The sequence below is a fragment of the Anabrus simplex genome, chromosome 5 (genome assembly GCF_040414725.1).
Source record: "Anabrus simplex isolate iqAnaSimp1 chromosome 5, ASM4041472v1, whole genome shotgun sequence".
In the NCBI taxonomy this organism is placed as follows: Eukaryota; Metazoa; Arthropoda; class Insecta; order Orthoptera; family Tettigoniidae; genus Anabrus; species Anabrus simplex.
This window is the reverse complement of record NC_090269.1, coordinates 65,747,684-65,763,947: the sequence shown is the minus strand read 5'-3', so window position 1 is coordinate 65,763,947 and position 16,264 is coordinate 65,747,684. Positions and strand designations below refer to the sequence as shown.

The following is a 16,264-nucleotide window of genomic DNA, read 5'->3' as shown; positions in this document are numbered from 1 at the left end:
GTTCAGAACTGGTGGAACGACCTCGGGAAAGTTACTAAGTTAATGAAGATGCGGCTAGATTATGGACCATAATACACTATCTACCACCCACACGTCTAGGACAATAGTATTGTTATTCCCCACCCATATACACCTGTCGTGTGTAGCCTCCCCCACTGAGGTATTATCAAATCGCCTGCCCCCCTCTCTTGAAGCACCTCTCTCTTTATAAGGCTGAGCTGCACACGACCTAGCTAACAGCCGACCGTTACCTGTTCCAACTACCAGTCAGTCTACAGACTTCAAGAGAGCGTGCTTAGACTTTCTTCACCAGTACATACCAGCAGTGTTTAGTCATGGCCTTCTACAAGTTGCTATTGTTGGCGAGCGTTATCACGCTAGCGTGGGCGGCAAGCAAACGACCTCAATACTTCGATGCCATTGTTGGTGAGTACATTTTTTTTTTTCGCACTTCAGAATGTTATTTACGTCAACCTAGTTATTTCCTTCTCCTTTCGAAGATGTCGGGTTCAAAAGTAAATCAGAGATTGGTAACACGTAGGAATTTCAATTTTGATGGAAGAGGCGTATCTAAAGAATCTCGTAAAATTTTGTTTGCTGCAAACCCAAGAGAAACTGAAAAGGGTTGTAGAAATTCACATTTCCGAAATGAAATGAAAATAAAAATGAAAACCTACAACCTGTTTGCGAGTCATTGACCGGGTCAGGATATAATGAATTAATCATATATAGGCTATTAGTACGATGGGGTCGCCACTCCCAAAGTGATTTATTAATGACTGATAGATGCTATGAAATGAGAATGGAGAGTGTTGCTGGAATTAAAGATGACAGGGAAAACCGGAGTATCCGGAGAAAAACCTGTCCCGCCTCCACTTTGTTCAGCACAAATCTCCCATGGAGTGACCGGGATATGAACCACAGTATCCAGCGGTGAGAGGCCGACACGCAGCCGTCTGAGCCACGGAGGCTCTTCCGAAATGATATTGTGTTCAATTCTATAAGTACCAAAATTACATAGATCTCTATAGAACATACGTAATAGCGATAATCGCCGCCAAGAAACCTAAAATGAGTTAGTATGGGATTTAAAAATTAATTTTCTCAAGTATTATCTTGTAACCAACAAGATGTAGGATTTTTTTTTTTTTTTTGCTAGTTGCTTTACGTCGCACCGACACGGATAAGTCTTATGGCGACGATGGACAGGAAAGGGCTAGGAGTGGAAAAGAAGCGGCCGTGGCCTCAATTAAGGTACAGCCCCAGCATTTGCCTGGTGTGAAAATGGGAAACCACGGAAAACATTTTCAGGGCTGCCGACAGTGGGGTTCGAACCTACTATCTCCCGAATACTGGATGCTGGCTGCACTTAAGCGACTGCAGCTATCGAGCTCGGTATATAGTATTTTAACAGAAAACTCAGAGACAGAACTTTTCTCAACAGAAATCCCACTTGCATTGACCGCCATTTGAACTGGGGCCATATTGGTGAGAAGCAAGTAACCACTCGGCCTTGTAATTCTCAACTTCTGAGGTATGGTACATTACAGTAATGAAAACAACAAAGCTGTTTCCATAACTAAGAACGATGTCAGAATGCAAAAGTTATATAATTAGTTGTAATATTATTGTCAGCTAGTTTTCTTACTCGTATGCGAGTGGTTTACTTTTAGAAGTCAGTGCGCCAGTAATTATTTTGAGTTTGGATTCATTTCGATACCCTGAAATAAGTTGCTCCCACAACATTCACGGGTTACGTAAAAGAACTCCTGCAGGACAAAATTCTAGCACCTCGTCGTCTCAGAAAACCATTTAAAAAGTAGGCCTAGTTAGCGGGACGTAAAACCAATAACATTATTTGAGCAGTCCTACGAGCCAGGTGATTGTTTATGGAGCCGTGTCATTAAGCTTTTCGAAAGAGCCAGGAAATGGTAGAAAAATCTCACATTTAATTAATTAAATTAAGTATAAAATATGCACTTGTATTCTATAATTACCAGTAATGTGTTAAACTCCAATAATTGAGAAATATGTTATTTTAAAATAGATAGTTGACACATTTACAAATCGTAAATAAAATATAACCCCTGTCGTCCGAACCCATTCTTAAATATATATTCCTTTATCGGCCCTGAACGGATTTGTCATAGGACACATTATCGTACAATTTTTATGTCTTGTAACATAAATGTTTCCTTGAAAAAGCATGGACCCCGCACAGTTGAGTTAGTCTCGACCAGCGGCTACTAGATGAATATATACTTTACCCTGTTCGTTTCTGGTACGTTATGGAGACTAATCTTAAAAATCTGACAGAAGCAGAGTTCACTAAGATTCAGATAACACTACTATGTGATTAAAACTTAATATGATAATCGTATGGCCTCAGCTACCGTGTGCAGACATTGTGATTTGACGCCATCTGGCTGTCTGCTCATCAATTTCGACGTTCCGTTTTACTCTAGGTCCGCTAGATGGCAGACATAGTAAACCGGATCTCTCTTGGACGTCTATGGCTGAGATTTAATTAATTTTGTCGGGTAAATACCAAATGTATCACCAGAGATCTTTTACATGGAGACATCGTACGACATGGAGTATCGAATGGACTTTTTTCCGCCCTTCAAAAATCCGACTATCTCTGCCGGGTTTGAACCCGCAATCTTGGGATTCGGAAGCCGACACTCTACCACGGATCCACAGAGGCAGCTATTAAAACTTAAGTAAGCCATTCTGGAAGTATTTTTCCATAGTTTACATCATCAACTTCAGATGAACACGGGAGTGGTATTTAATATATAGGCTAAAACAGCTTCCTTTTCAAACTACAACTGCATCTGCCGATAAAGAAAACTGTTTTTTTTTTTTTTTTTTTTTACAATTTGCTTTACGTCGCACCGACACAGATAGATCTTATGGTGACGATGGGATAGGAAAGGCCTACGAGTGGGAAGGAAGCGGCCGTGGCCTTAATTAAGGTACAGCCCAAGCATTAGCCTGGTGTGGAAATGGGAAACCACGAAAAACCTTTTTCATAGCTGCCGACAGTGGATTTCAATCAAACTATCTCCCGGATGGAAGCTCACAGCTGCGCGGTCCTAACCGCACGGCCAACTCGCCCGGTGATAAAGAAACCACAGCCTCGTAAATTAACAGACGGATTTTATTCACATCAAGTCGACGGTATATCGGTGTAAATATTCGTAATCTCTTACAAAAAATGCATATAAACATAACTTTGTTGCCGTTCCTCCCGTCAGCAAGCTTTAGCGTGTAAGAAGGAATAAATAAAGGGCTTTCGTTTAGTTTAATACAAATCTTCTTAATCTGCAACTTTTTCCACACTCTGATAGCGTCATGGTTTCAAGATGTTTGCGCATGTGGATTTATCTTTGTTTTACGGCCGGATGCCCCTCCTGACGCCAACCATATGTGGAAGAACATATTCACTATCGCGTATTTATTTCTGTGGTGGTTGGTAGGGCGATGCATTGTATGTGTATGTATGAAAAGAAGTGTGTTGCTACAAACACAAAGACCCACTCCACGAATCTGAGGAGTTAACTAGACTCGATTGAAATCCCCGGCCGAGAATGTAAACCGGGATCTTCTGAACAGAAGGCCTCGATGTTGACCATTCAGCCCACAAGCCTGACTTAATATACATATTTTTGCTTACTATCACGCTTGAGAATTATTATTGTTAAAGATAATTTAGTAGTTTAAATTACATTAGTCTGTCACGCTAGAACCTTAAACAACTCTGCTACCACCTACACCTTAAGTCTCAATGAATCATTTCGTGTTATTTGATCTTACCTGTACTTGTCAAAATACCCTCCAGCGGATAGGAATCTAGCCTTCAACAAAACGAATATAACAAAAACTGGTTTCTCTGAACCAATTCAGTCTGCTTCTCGTGCTGCTAAGACAGGTCCTTAGGTATTATATGTGTACATTCACGGTATTCCCGTGAATGCATTTAACATAAATTATTCAAAATCAGCTATGTTCAATTTTTTGGAGGAAAATTAGTTTCGCTAAACGGAGTGTAAATTCGTTTACCACGTTAATTTCCTAAGGCATCAAATTAAATCCTACATCCTTCTAAACAAGGTTCGAAATTGGCAATAACTTATACAGTATTGATAGACCTGACCAAACCCACGCAATTAAAAAATATCAAATTATGAATAAATTGCTTAAGCGTTTTGGATAAGATTGCTAAATTTATGTTTATTTTGCTAATTTGAAGTATTTAATTGTGTAATCAGAACTATGGTATGGACAGGAATATAGGTGATAATGATGTGTTGTGTGACGATAATGTATGAGAATCCAATTATTTAAAATCTGGAATTTTTTGTCATTAATTTTTATTTATTAAGAATTTTGAGTGTAGATTACATACCTAATATCTCTTCGAAATCTGATTTGTGGGCAAAGAATATATTTATTATAGTAAGTTTCTCGAAACAACAAGCAATATATACATATAACTGCCGAATCTAGGCCCAGTTATGCTTCTTCTTCTTCTTCTTCTTCTTCTTCTTCTTCTTCCTCTTCTTCTTCCTCTTCTTCTTCTGCTTCCACTTTCCCCATACTCTGTTGTCCCTTTTTTACGGCCGGATGTCCTTCCTGTATTGTTTGGTATAATGTCGTGCTGTGTTGTGTGTATATGAAGACATGTAAAATAGGACAAACAAAACACCCAGTCCCCGAAGCGGATGAATTAATCGGACGTGGCTATAATCTCCGACCCGGTCTGGACTCCATCTCAGAGCCCTCTGAACTGAAGACGAAGATGCTTGCCATTCAACCAACGGGCCCTATGTCCAGCAATATTAAGAAAGACAATTTTCTATTTCCAGAAAATCAGTCAAAATTATCTATACCTAAATGTGGTTTCCTGACATAGGATGAGCTCACAATGAATTTAACTTGTTAATATTGCCTTTCCCCGCGTAGATTTACCTCCACTTAAATGTCTAGCAAAAAAGATAGACTGTTACAGTTACAGTTACCACAGGTATACTGCAATTAATTTCTTGTCAATACCGGATATGTTTCACTCTGTCTATTTTGATTATTATTATTATTATTATTATTATTATTATTATTATTATTATTATTATTATTATTATTGGCTCCATAGCTAAATGGTTAGCCTGCTGGCCTTTGGTCACAGGGGTCCCGAGTTCGATTCCCGGCAGTGTCGGGAATTTTAACCATAATTGGTTAATTCGCTGACACGGGGGCTGGGTGTATTTTCCATCTTCATCATCATTTCATCCTCATCACGACGCTAATGTCGCCTACGGGAGTCGAATCAAAAGACCTGCATCTGGTGAGCCGAACTTGTCCTCGGATACTCCCGGCACTAAAAGCCATACGCCATTTTATTATTATTATTATTATTATTATTATTATTATTATTATTATTATTATTATTATTATTATTATTATTATGCTTTTCCTTACGACGCAAAGACACAGATAGATCTTATGGCGACGATGGCGACCAGGAAAGGGCTAGCAGGGGGAAGGGAGCAATCGTGGCCTTAATTAAGATACAGTCCCGACATCTGCTTGGTGTGAAAATGGGAAACCACGGATAAACATCTCCAGGGCTGCAAACAGTGGGGTTTGAACCCACTACCACCCGAATTCAAGCTCACAGCTGCACGAGCTTAACCGCACGGATACTTGCTCGGTTGATTTTAATTCTAATATGTACAGGTAACTAAAATCTGCATATTTTATTAATTCATTTATCACTAGCTCGATATTGTTGTGAGTAAAGCTTATTATTTCAATTTTGTAACTGGATACTTCGTGGCTAACAGCGTTTATTAGGATACCTATATTCCTTAACCTGAGGTACTGTGGTGTCTAAACTGATGAGTGTATTAGTAGTTAAATGAGACCTGGATTGGGAAGATTTGTGTTCTAAATAAAAGTATCGTCTTCATTGTTGTCTGGAACTGAAATGGGATACCATGAAAATTCATGTCAAAGGTATCCATCGGTCGGATTTGAGTCCACTTGTTACCAAACGTTACGTATCAACCTGTGGTGGTTGACAACCACTGGCAGACAACCATGAATGTTAAGCTTATTTAATCAAACTTATAGAAAAAGTTACTTTGTTACAGAACTATGAAGGCATATTTGATATTGTCGTTGCGCCTGCTAAAACCGTTGTGGTAATATTTTGGAGAAAAACTGACCTGCAGCACATATATTATGAAGAGCGAGAACCTTAGATGACAGAATCTTACCGGCCAAGGTTCAAAGCTGAAATATTTCACACAGTGATTTTTGCAGGCACAACATTATCTAAACCAACTGATCAGAAAATGAATGCCACATTAAGATGCAGCTCAACGAGGACCTTGACATGATTGGTGACTGCAGAACTGCCGCTGCGCGTATGAAGTGTGCCCTCTTTGTTTAGTAGAAAGGGACTCTGCTCACAATGGGGAACGAGAGGGGAATATTTACTAAATTAATTTTGTACATGCTAAGTTTCTCTGTGTCAACTATTCTGAAACTTCTGAGGTCCAAGTTGAGTGCGTGAAATTTGTGCTGGACGCAGAAAACTGGCTAGCTCCTGGGTGTAGAGGATGCCTGCCTGCGTTTTATATGGAGGCTCTGTGTTCGATACCCACCCAATCCAGGTATTATATTTCGAGCTTGAGGACTGAAAGGGCCAACCTGTGGCATTATAAAGTATCTCACCAGTAGTTGAAAGGTGGTTGAACATAACAGTAGTGTTTCAATTGTTTTCCTCTCTGGACCTTCAATCCAGATGCGCAAAGTTCTCGTCTAGACAACTAGTCATAAATTTTCCCAAATATTGACCATGAAAAGTTTAGAACTAGACAAAGAGAGATCAGTTAATGATAAGAGTCCTCAGTAATAGATTTGATTGAATTAGGAGTAATCGGTTCAATGCTACAGTAATGCATCTTGGTCTCTCTTCTATTTATCATCCCTCACTGTAAGTTACTGGATTTATTTCCTTGTCCCTTTCAAACTACTGTGCTCAGTGATTTAGGAGCATGGTTACTGGGGGGGGGGGGGGTGTTTCGATCCCCACTGTCGGCAGCCATGAAGATCGCTTTCCATTGTTTCCCATTTTCACACCAGACACATGCTGGGGTTGTACCTTAATTAAAGTCACGGTCGCATCCTTCCAACTCCTAGGCCTTTCCTATCCCATCGCCGCCATAAAACCTATCTGTGTCGGTGTGACGTAAAACAAATTGTAAACATTCTTCACTGGACTTTTATAACATATGAAAATGTACTGGTAAATTTACTGATACGAGTCTCTCGCAGTTAATTACTCCTCTATGCCAATCTACTGTCTAAAGTTCAAATTTGCAACCCTAAGCATAGAAGACAAGCACTTAACCAACTATACAACCGTTCAGGCGACGATGGTATAGGAAAGGGGTAGGAGTGGGAAGGAAGCAACCGTGGCCTTCATTAAGGTAAAAATGGGGAACCCACGCAAAACCATCTTCAGGTCTGCCGAAGCTGGGGTTCGAACACACTACCTCCTGAATGCAAGCTCACAACTGCGCGCCCCCAACCGCACGGCCAACTCGCTCGGTGTGTAGGTTTGTGTCGAAGTAGATAGATAGATAGATAGTTAAGGCTATTGAGACTTCTCTTACACTAAGCCAATTAGAATACATTAGTCATAATTAATTCTACCGTAATTAAATAGTAAATAAAGCACAATTAATCACAATCAAATTATATAACTAAAATACAATTCCACCCCAGTGAGACATACGTACGAACAATAATAATAATAATAATAATAATAATAATAATAATAATAATATCCTAATAGCACGATCAATGAAAGACCACATATGCACAGTTCACTCTCACCCTGCTGTACCTCTCTCTTAACGCTCTTTTCAGTGACGCTGTGTACTATTACTCTGTACAGTTGCTTACGCTAATTCCATATAGATCTCCAGACTAAATTAAATTAAGTATCAGGTTAACATTAAAATAGTTGCCTTAGTACAGACAGATGCAGCATACAAAGCCTTTAAAACGTTGCCTGTATGTTTTCCATAAAAATTCTACATAGACTTACCGTTAGATATCCGCTCCTCTTCCCCTTATTTTTCACTAGCCTATATCGGTTACATATTAGGAAGAGAAGTTTTTTATAATGTTCCTGAAAAATCAATCGTAAGAGAGATACATCGAGATTTATGTTTTAGGTCTCCTCTGAAACCCTCCACCCTCTTGTTGATTTCTTTTTTTTATTATTTTTTTTTTTGAACTGGGTATATGAGCGTTTGAGGGTTGGTCATACTGATAAATAATTTGAAAGAAATAATTCGATACCTCCCACCGTTGGCATTTTATCAGCTGCTGAAGTTAGCCAGTTAGATCACTTCGCGCGCGAATTCAAATGGGCTTTGCGAGGCGGTGTTGCTAAATCTGTACGTGGCTTAAGACTGGAATGAGAACACCAGTCGAAGAATAAAACCTCGCCAGGGGAGAGGTTTGAATAGAGACCTCCAAGCTGATAGGATCGCGCCAAAGCAAGTACATTACAGTGACACTGGCTGAAACACGCGGTGGGTTTGTGTTCGATGCTGATTTTTGGCATGGCCCTCACGCTATTTTTAAGCCACGTACAGATTTACTAGCACCCCCGCAAAGCGCCTGCTTAAATGTTTTAATTCCTCACCTGAAGGGGGAGGCGGGCCTCCTAAACGGTGACGCCGTCTCTCAGGCCGGGAGAGTTGTTACGGTGAAGGAGATGTGCTGTGAATGTTGACGGCCGTGGCCTACACTAGGAACTGTCCCGGCATTCGCCTTAGTGCAGGAGAATGGAAAACCACGGAAAACCATTCTCAGGACAGCCGACGGTGGGTACCAGACCCTCTCCATGCCCCCGAATACAGAGGTGTGGATCCACGGTAGACCACAGCCACCACTCCTCTGCTCGGTTGGCCAGCCGTGGCCACTCGTGGGCCGAGACCCGCTCTGCATTCTCCGACGCGATCTGATTGGCCAGCTTAAGCAGATGATAAAATGACAACGGTGTGTGATATCGAATTGAAAAAAAAAATGAAAATCCACAGCCTGTTTCCAGTCATTCGACCGGGTCAGGAATGGAATGAATGAAACTCCCATCTAGCAGCGAGGATACGAATGCTGCCGGCTGCCGAAGCCTGTCGCACTCCCCTGGGGCAATGATTAATGATTGATAGATGAAATTAAATAATATGATATTGGAAAGTGTTGCTGGAATGAAAGATGACAGGAAAAACCTAAGTACCCGGATAGAAACCTGCCCCGCCTCCGCTTTGTCCAGCACAAATCTTACATGGAGTGACCGGGTTTTGAACCATGGGACCCAGTGGTGAGGGGCCGACGAACTACCGCCTGAGCTCTATCCCACCATTCTTTATCCTGAACTTAAATGCTTTCATGAAAATCCGTTTTGCCGTGATGCTGAAAGAGACAAACATGGATACAGTTCTACCTGGACGACAACCAGAGATACTTGTAGTGAATACACAGATAATGGTCTGTGACAGGTGAAATGACTGGTGAAACTGACATTGATGTGAATAGTCTGAGTAATTAACATACTTCAAACGATAAGAGTCGAGGAACTCTAACGGTTAACACATTCTCTACTAGGCAGTGGTAACACTTACATTGCACCGAGTGAGCTGGTCAAGCGGTAAGTCGCGATGATGTGAGCTTGCATTCGGGAGCTAGGGGGTTCGAATCCAACCGTCGGTGGCCCTGACGATGGTTTTGGGTGGCCTCCCATATTTATGAGTTATGAGCCTCAATATTTGGTCATCGTAGAAGTGGTTTGCCATTATTCCGGCCTAGCTTTCGCTAGTCCTGGCTAGTTGCTCGCTACTATATGAAGGGCTCAGATGGCAGCACCCTTCAGTGTAATCATCTGAAGGTCACCCACGCGGAAGTTAGGTGGACAGGAGGAGATCGATTGTATGGCTCTGGGCTACACGAGATGATGGACGATATGACTTACCATTATCTAGTGCATCTGCCCACAGTAGCCAATATTGTGTATTTAGGCCGAACGTGTAAGTACGGAAGTGGCGTAAGATGTAATAAATGTTTTTGTTCCGGGGATACCCGTGGAGCAGAAAGAGGTTAAAGAAGGTTAAAATTAATTTAAAACTTGAATTGAAGGTTATATGTCTTTTAGAACTTCAAACTTAACAATTTTTCACTGAATAAATATAACAATGAAACATCAGGTACAATGACGATTTCATAATTTGAAAAGTTCACGGTTCGGACCTTGACAATTCTGGGCTACAAGCCCCCTTAATTCAAGAGCACGTGCTCCCTAAATTACAATATCTAGCCTTCCAGAGCCAACTTTACTGTTACAAAACTTTGAAAAAGAGCTTACAGGCTCTCAGTTTTCCCAGCCTACTCAAGGCAACATTACATTAAAATTTACAATCTCTGGCCTTTCAAGCCACCATTTACAAAATGAATTGGTTTTTACACAGGGGTATCTAGTACCCAATCTACAGGGCCTTTGCGAAAAGGAACAGGTTAAATAAACGGCCCGAACACAAATTGAATGGAGGCGAACACTGAGCTCCAGATAATGAAATATAAAATCCTAAAGGGCTCTTGGCCGATGAAACTGGGGCTATCCCACACTACTGAGGTGGCTCGCATGGAAATAACCTTAATTCATTACGGGAAGGAAAGGTTGCTAAAACGGAGTCACCTCAAACCAAGATGAAGGGTAGCTCGAGAGGGTTACTCACTCTCTATCCCCGATTTACAGTTAAAGATTTTATGAAGTTTTTACATGAGCCGAAAGAAAGTTACATTTTAGAAAAGTATGGTTACATAATTAAAGAGTCGGACCTTCCCTTCGAATAAAGCTGCGGAGGTAGCAAGAAAGAATGAAGTTATGTGGCCATTACCTTATAGATGTTCTGCTGGCCGAAGAAAGAGGCAGCCCCGTCTCCTGCCTTAACACACACACTTATCAAGTCGGTGATCAATTGAAAGGAAACATGAAAAGCCGCAGTTTATATACCCACAGGGAAGGTTCGAGATCATTCAAGACTAATCAGGACACACCCTCTTAATTTTTATTGGCAGATTCAAAGTGAACAGGAAATGCGGGATTGGTGGAAAATTTATTACCAAAATTTATGATTGGTCCGATTCAAAACTGGCGGAAAGGAAAGGAAGTGTTGCCAATCCAAAAATAAATGAACATTGATTCAGTTATGGACAACCTAGAAATACAAAACTTCTTTAAATTATAAATTCTTTCATTTTGCAACAGAGTGCATGATCATAGTTTTTAGTAGTGTCATCTGTAGAAAAATGTCCAAACTTCTTGATGTATAGCAAAACAAAACAAGGAGAAATTCAGTCAGTTTAGGAAACTTCACAACAAAACAATTACTTAATAGTTCAGTGGTGATATCTTCTGATTAAAGTTCCAAGTATGTGTAGTTTCACCTTTTGACCGATAGAGGCGTTCATTAAGGCGCTTATTTTGAATGCGTGGCGTTGAGGTGTACCTCCCGGTACATTTTTATTTAAGCAAGTTAATGTATTACGGAGGGCGTCCGTGGCTCAGGTGGCAGCGCATTTCCTTTTCACCGCCGGGTTCCATGGTTCAAATCCTGGTCACTCCATGTGGGATTTGTGCTGGACAAAGCGCAGGTGGGACAGATTTTTCTGCGGGTACTCCGACTTTTCCCTGTTATCTTTCATTCCAGCAACATTCTCCAATATCGTTTCATCTGTCAGTCATTAATCATTACCTCAGAGGATTAGGACAGGCTTCGGTACCCGGCACAATTATTATCCTCGCTGTTAGATGGGGCCTTCATTTATTCAATTCCTGACACGGTCGAATGACTGGAAACAGGCTGTGCATTTTTCAATGAATTATGGCTTAAGAACCATCGTTCCTCACACCAGTTCCAGGCGTAAACTGCCCAGCGCAGACTATACGTATTGGTACAGACATCACAGCGTAACAGGTTATCATAGAGATATTTAAGTAAGTGGATACTTAGTCATTACAACGTCCTGATATCTTTAATCAAGCAACAAAAAACTCATTATCCAACTGGCAAGCTCCTTGGCCTCGACTAGCCTTGATCGGTGAAATTTTAGAGACGGAGAAGGTGTTTACTTTCTCTGCTCGAGCCAAGGCCTGTCATTGGCCGAGTAGTTTAAAGAAGAAGAAAGCTGTGCTTTGGCTTGCTCACATTATATGCTGCATGGCGCTGGGTCTGCCTGCTGACAACTTGTCAGACACAATAGCGCTCTGAACACAATAGCGAGCTTCCGAACTCAGCCATTACTTCTCATAAAAGATACTGTACTTAAATAATACCAGCCCATGATATAATAGTAAATTATTAACAGAAGAAAAACAGGATTTACAACTAGCTTACCTCTGTAGTAATACAGTATAACACAACGTAAGCTCATGCAATATCATCTCCACGCAATATGGAAAGTTCCAACGGAAATCTGCAAGAAACCAGAAAGTGTCGCTAAGCTACAAATGTTTACATTAATCTTAGTTTTAGTATCTTTACACAATTTACAACATGCACACAATATTATTATTATCATCGTCATTCATTCATTCATGATGATGATGACAATGTTGGTTGTTTAAAGGGGCCAAACAGCTAGGTCACCAGCCCCTAATGGTACAAGGTGCAAAGAAATGACACGATAATAATTCAAACTTCAAAATATAGGCTATCCACTGACTAGAATTTAAAACGAATAATGATGAAAAATACCATGAATCCAAAATAATCAGTAGATCCAATTCACAATGGCTTATTTTCTGAGATGATGCTTGTCCAAAATCAAGGTCACCGGCCCCTCTTACTAGCCGGTCCCGTGGTGTAGACGTAGCGTGCCTGCATCTTACCCGGAGGCCCTAGGTCAGGGATTTTTACCTGGACCTGAGGGTTGGTTCGAGATCCACTCAGTGTATGTGATTAGAATTGAGGAGCTATCTGACGGTGAGGTAGCGGCCCCGGTCTAGAAAGTTAAGAATAACGGCCGAGAGGATTCGTCGTGCTGACCATACGACACCTCGTAACCTGCAGGCCTTCGGGCTGAGTAGCGGTCTCGTGGTAGGCCAAGGCCCTTCACGGGCTGTAGTGCCATGTGGTTGGGGGAGGACCCTCTTAACAGTACTAATCACTGGTAAAGCAGAACTATGGTTCATTCTATAGTGGTACTAATCATACGTAACGTAGACTCATGGTGTTCCTCGGATGGTGGTAGTGATCACAAGTGATGTAGACCCATAGTGTTTCTCACACAAGGGCACTACTCACAAGCAAAGCAGACCCATGGTGTTCCTCACATAGTGGGACTAATTACGGTTGCCGTCAAGATCCGTGGTGTTGCTCACATAGTGGTACTAATCACAGGCAATGTAAACCTACGGTGTATCACACATTATGGTACCACCCACAAGCAAAAGAGTTCCTCTCATAATGGTTCAAACTCTCAGGCAACGCAGACCTATGGTGTTCATCACATTATGGTACTAATCACGAGCAATGCTCAAACCCGTGTTGTTCCTCACATAGTGGTACTACCGTAATCACAGGCAACATACGTTCATGATGTTCCTCATATAGTGGCACTACCCGTAGGTAACGTAGACCCATTCTGAATACAGAGGAATCAACACAATTTAGAGCAACGCAAGGCACCTACTCACGCATTGACATTAATGTATGCAATCGAGCGTGCCTGCTCCCCTGTCTCAGTGGGATCCACACGATGGTACTAATCATAGGCAACCTCCAGACCCATGGTGTCCCTCATATAATGGAGCTAATCACAAGTAATATCATGGTTCGAATTCCATCATCCCTTGATCACACCTTTTAGTCACCTCTTACGACAGGCAGGAGATATCGTGGGTGTATTCTTCATCAGCCTCCCCCACCCACAGGGGTTGTCATTCATTCATTCGTTACAGCCATTGAAAAGCAATGCTTACACAAGCCACCTATTTTTCTGTCCCTCAGACATCGTACTCTCGCAAAGGTCCTTACACCTTTAACTCCTCATTTCCCGTTTTTCCATGCATTTGTTTCGTGGCTTGGCCAATTGTTTCTAGGCGCATCCCTCGTTTGCCCCAGTTTTCTTCCTGAAGAGCTGCACTCCTGGTGGTGCCCTTCCGTCAATTCCTTTCAGTTTCAGCTTTGCAACCATACTTTCCCCGGAACCCAAAAGCTTTGGTTTCCCGAGAGCTGCCCGCCGAGTCATCGGAGGAACTTCGGCAGATCGCTAGCTGGCATCGTTTATGGTTAGAACTAGGGCGGTATTTGATCGCCTTCGAACCTATAACTTTCGTTCTTGATTAATGAAAACATACTTGGCAAATGCTTTCGCTTTGGTCCGTCTTGCGACAATCCAAGAATTTCACCTCTAACGTCGCACTACGAATCCGCCTGTCCCTATTAATCATTTCCTCGGGTTCCGAAAACCAACAAAAGAGAACCGAGGTCCTATTCCATTATTCCATGCACACCGTATTCAGGCGCAGCCGGCCTGCTTTAAGCACTCTAATTTGTTCAAAGTAAACGTGCCGGCCCACCTCGACACTCAATGAAGAGCACCGCGGTAGGATTTCATCGGGGTCTGCCTACGGCGCGCAGCAACCGCACGCGGATAACCACGGCGGCCGCGCGATTTCGACTCGCCACCACCGGCTATCTCTCTCCCTCCAAGTCTTGGTGTACCTCCTTCAGCCACAGAGCACGGGTTTTCATTTTCTCACTCTCTTTTTTTTTTCCTACCTTTCAGTTCACTGTCCGGGAATCTAACACGGGACTTCCAGGTAAGAGGGGCTACTTATTACCTTAATGTTCACAAGAACATATATATTAGGTAGATATCTGGCTCCGTGACTAAATGGGTAGTGTGCTGGTCTTTGGTCACAGAGTTCCGGGTTCGATTCCCGACAGGGTCGGGAATTTTAACAATCATTGATTAATTCCCCTGGCACGGAGGCTAGGTGTGCGTGTCATCTTTATCGGCATTTCATCCTCATCACGACGCGCAGGTCGCCTACTTGCGTCAAATCAGAAGAACTGCATCTGGCGAGCCGAACATGCCCTCGGACACTTCCGGCACTAAAAGCCATACGCCATTATAAGGCTGGATGGACTTCCATTCGTAATGTCCCTATCCAAGTGAAAATTCATTTTCCAGAATTAGTCAGTGGGGTTCGAAGCCGCAAATAAAGAAAAATGTGTAGAAAATTTCGGTCGACATGTCGCATCCCTGAAGCCACATAGATCGCGTGAATTTATGGGGCTTCAGTAAGTCGTAATTCCCCTCCTTTACTAATCGGTTCATTTTATTACCGGCAAGTATTATTATTATTATTATTATTATTATTATTATTATTATTATTATTATTATTATTATTATTATTAGCCTATTGTTATTATTATCATCATCACCATCATGTAAGTTATTTTGAAATGTTGGTGGTAAATTGTGTTCCATACGTAGGTCGCCCAGCACTGCCGTGTTGTGAGGGAGATTCATTGCTGCCGGTATAAACCCGACCTTATCAGAACAGCATGAGTCCGTGAGTAATTGGCAACATTACCTCAGGTGATGCAATTACTTTCACATAATCACATGTGCAACATTCAGTCGATACAGATCAGTCAAAATTCACAAATTCGTTTCCTGGAATGGTCAACTATCAAACAATATTTTTCATCTTGCTTCTAAGTGGATGAAATAACAGAAAATTGATATTTGTCAGGTACATTTTCGGAACAAGAGAAAAAGTCAAAGTAAAATAAAGCGATCTTCGTATAGGCCCCTGATGACAAATGAGAGGATGAAAAATAAATATTTCCATTACCCATAACTTCGGCAACACCCAGCCACCATTATCCTCAGGAATTCGTCTATTGCTCGTTCCCTGTGTAGGCTGAGTGAACCCAAGTGCCTCTATAGACGTGGAAGCCTTGTTTATATAAGGACCATTCAAAACGAAACGAGGTGGAGGCTATAAAATGAAAACCTGTTTTAAAAAATATTGCCCAGCACTGCTGAGGCACTTGTCCCAATGCGACACAAGGCAGTGAATGGCCGTCTCGTAAAATTCCTGGAGCCGAGTTGTGAACCATTTCCGAACGTACTGCTTGACGTCGGTGTCCGACGTAAATCGTTTGCC

The 16,264-nt window shown here is 41.7% G+C and overlaps 1 protein-coding gene across 1 annotated transcript in view; it reads left to right on the top strand.

Annotated features, from left to right (window-relative positions):
- The first annotated feature begins 245 nt into the window (after positions 1-245).
- LOC136874404 (kunitz-type serine protease inhibitor A) overlaps positions 246-16,264 on the top strand; it is a 51,288-nt gene continuing 35,269 nt past the window's right edge. Inside the window, exon 1 of the mRNA XM_067148037.2 lies at positions 246-426. Within this exon, the coding sequence (XP_067004138.2) occupies positions 336-426 (91 nt within the window). The 5' untranslated portion in view covers positions 246-335. The remainder of the gene's footprint in view (positions 427-16,264) is intronic.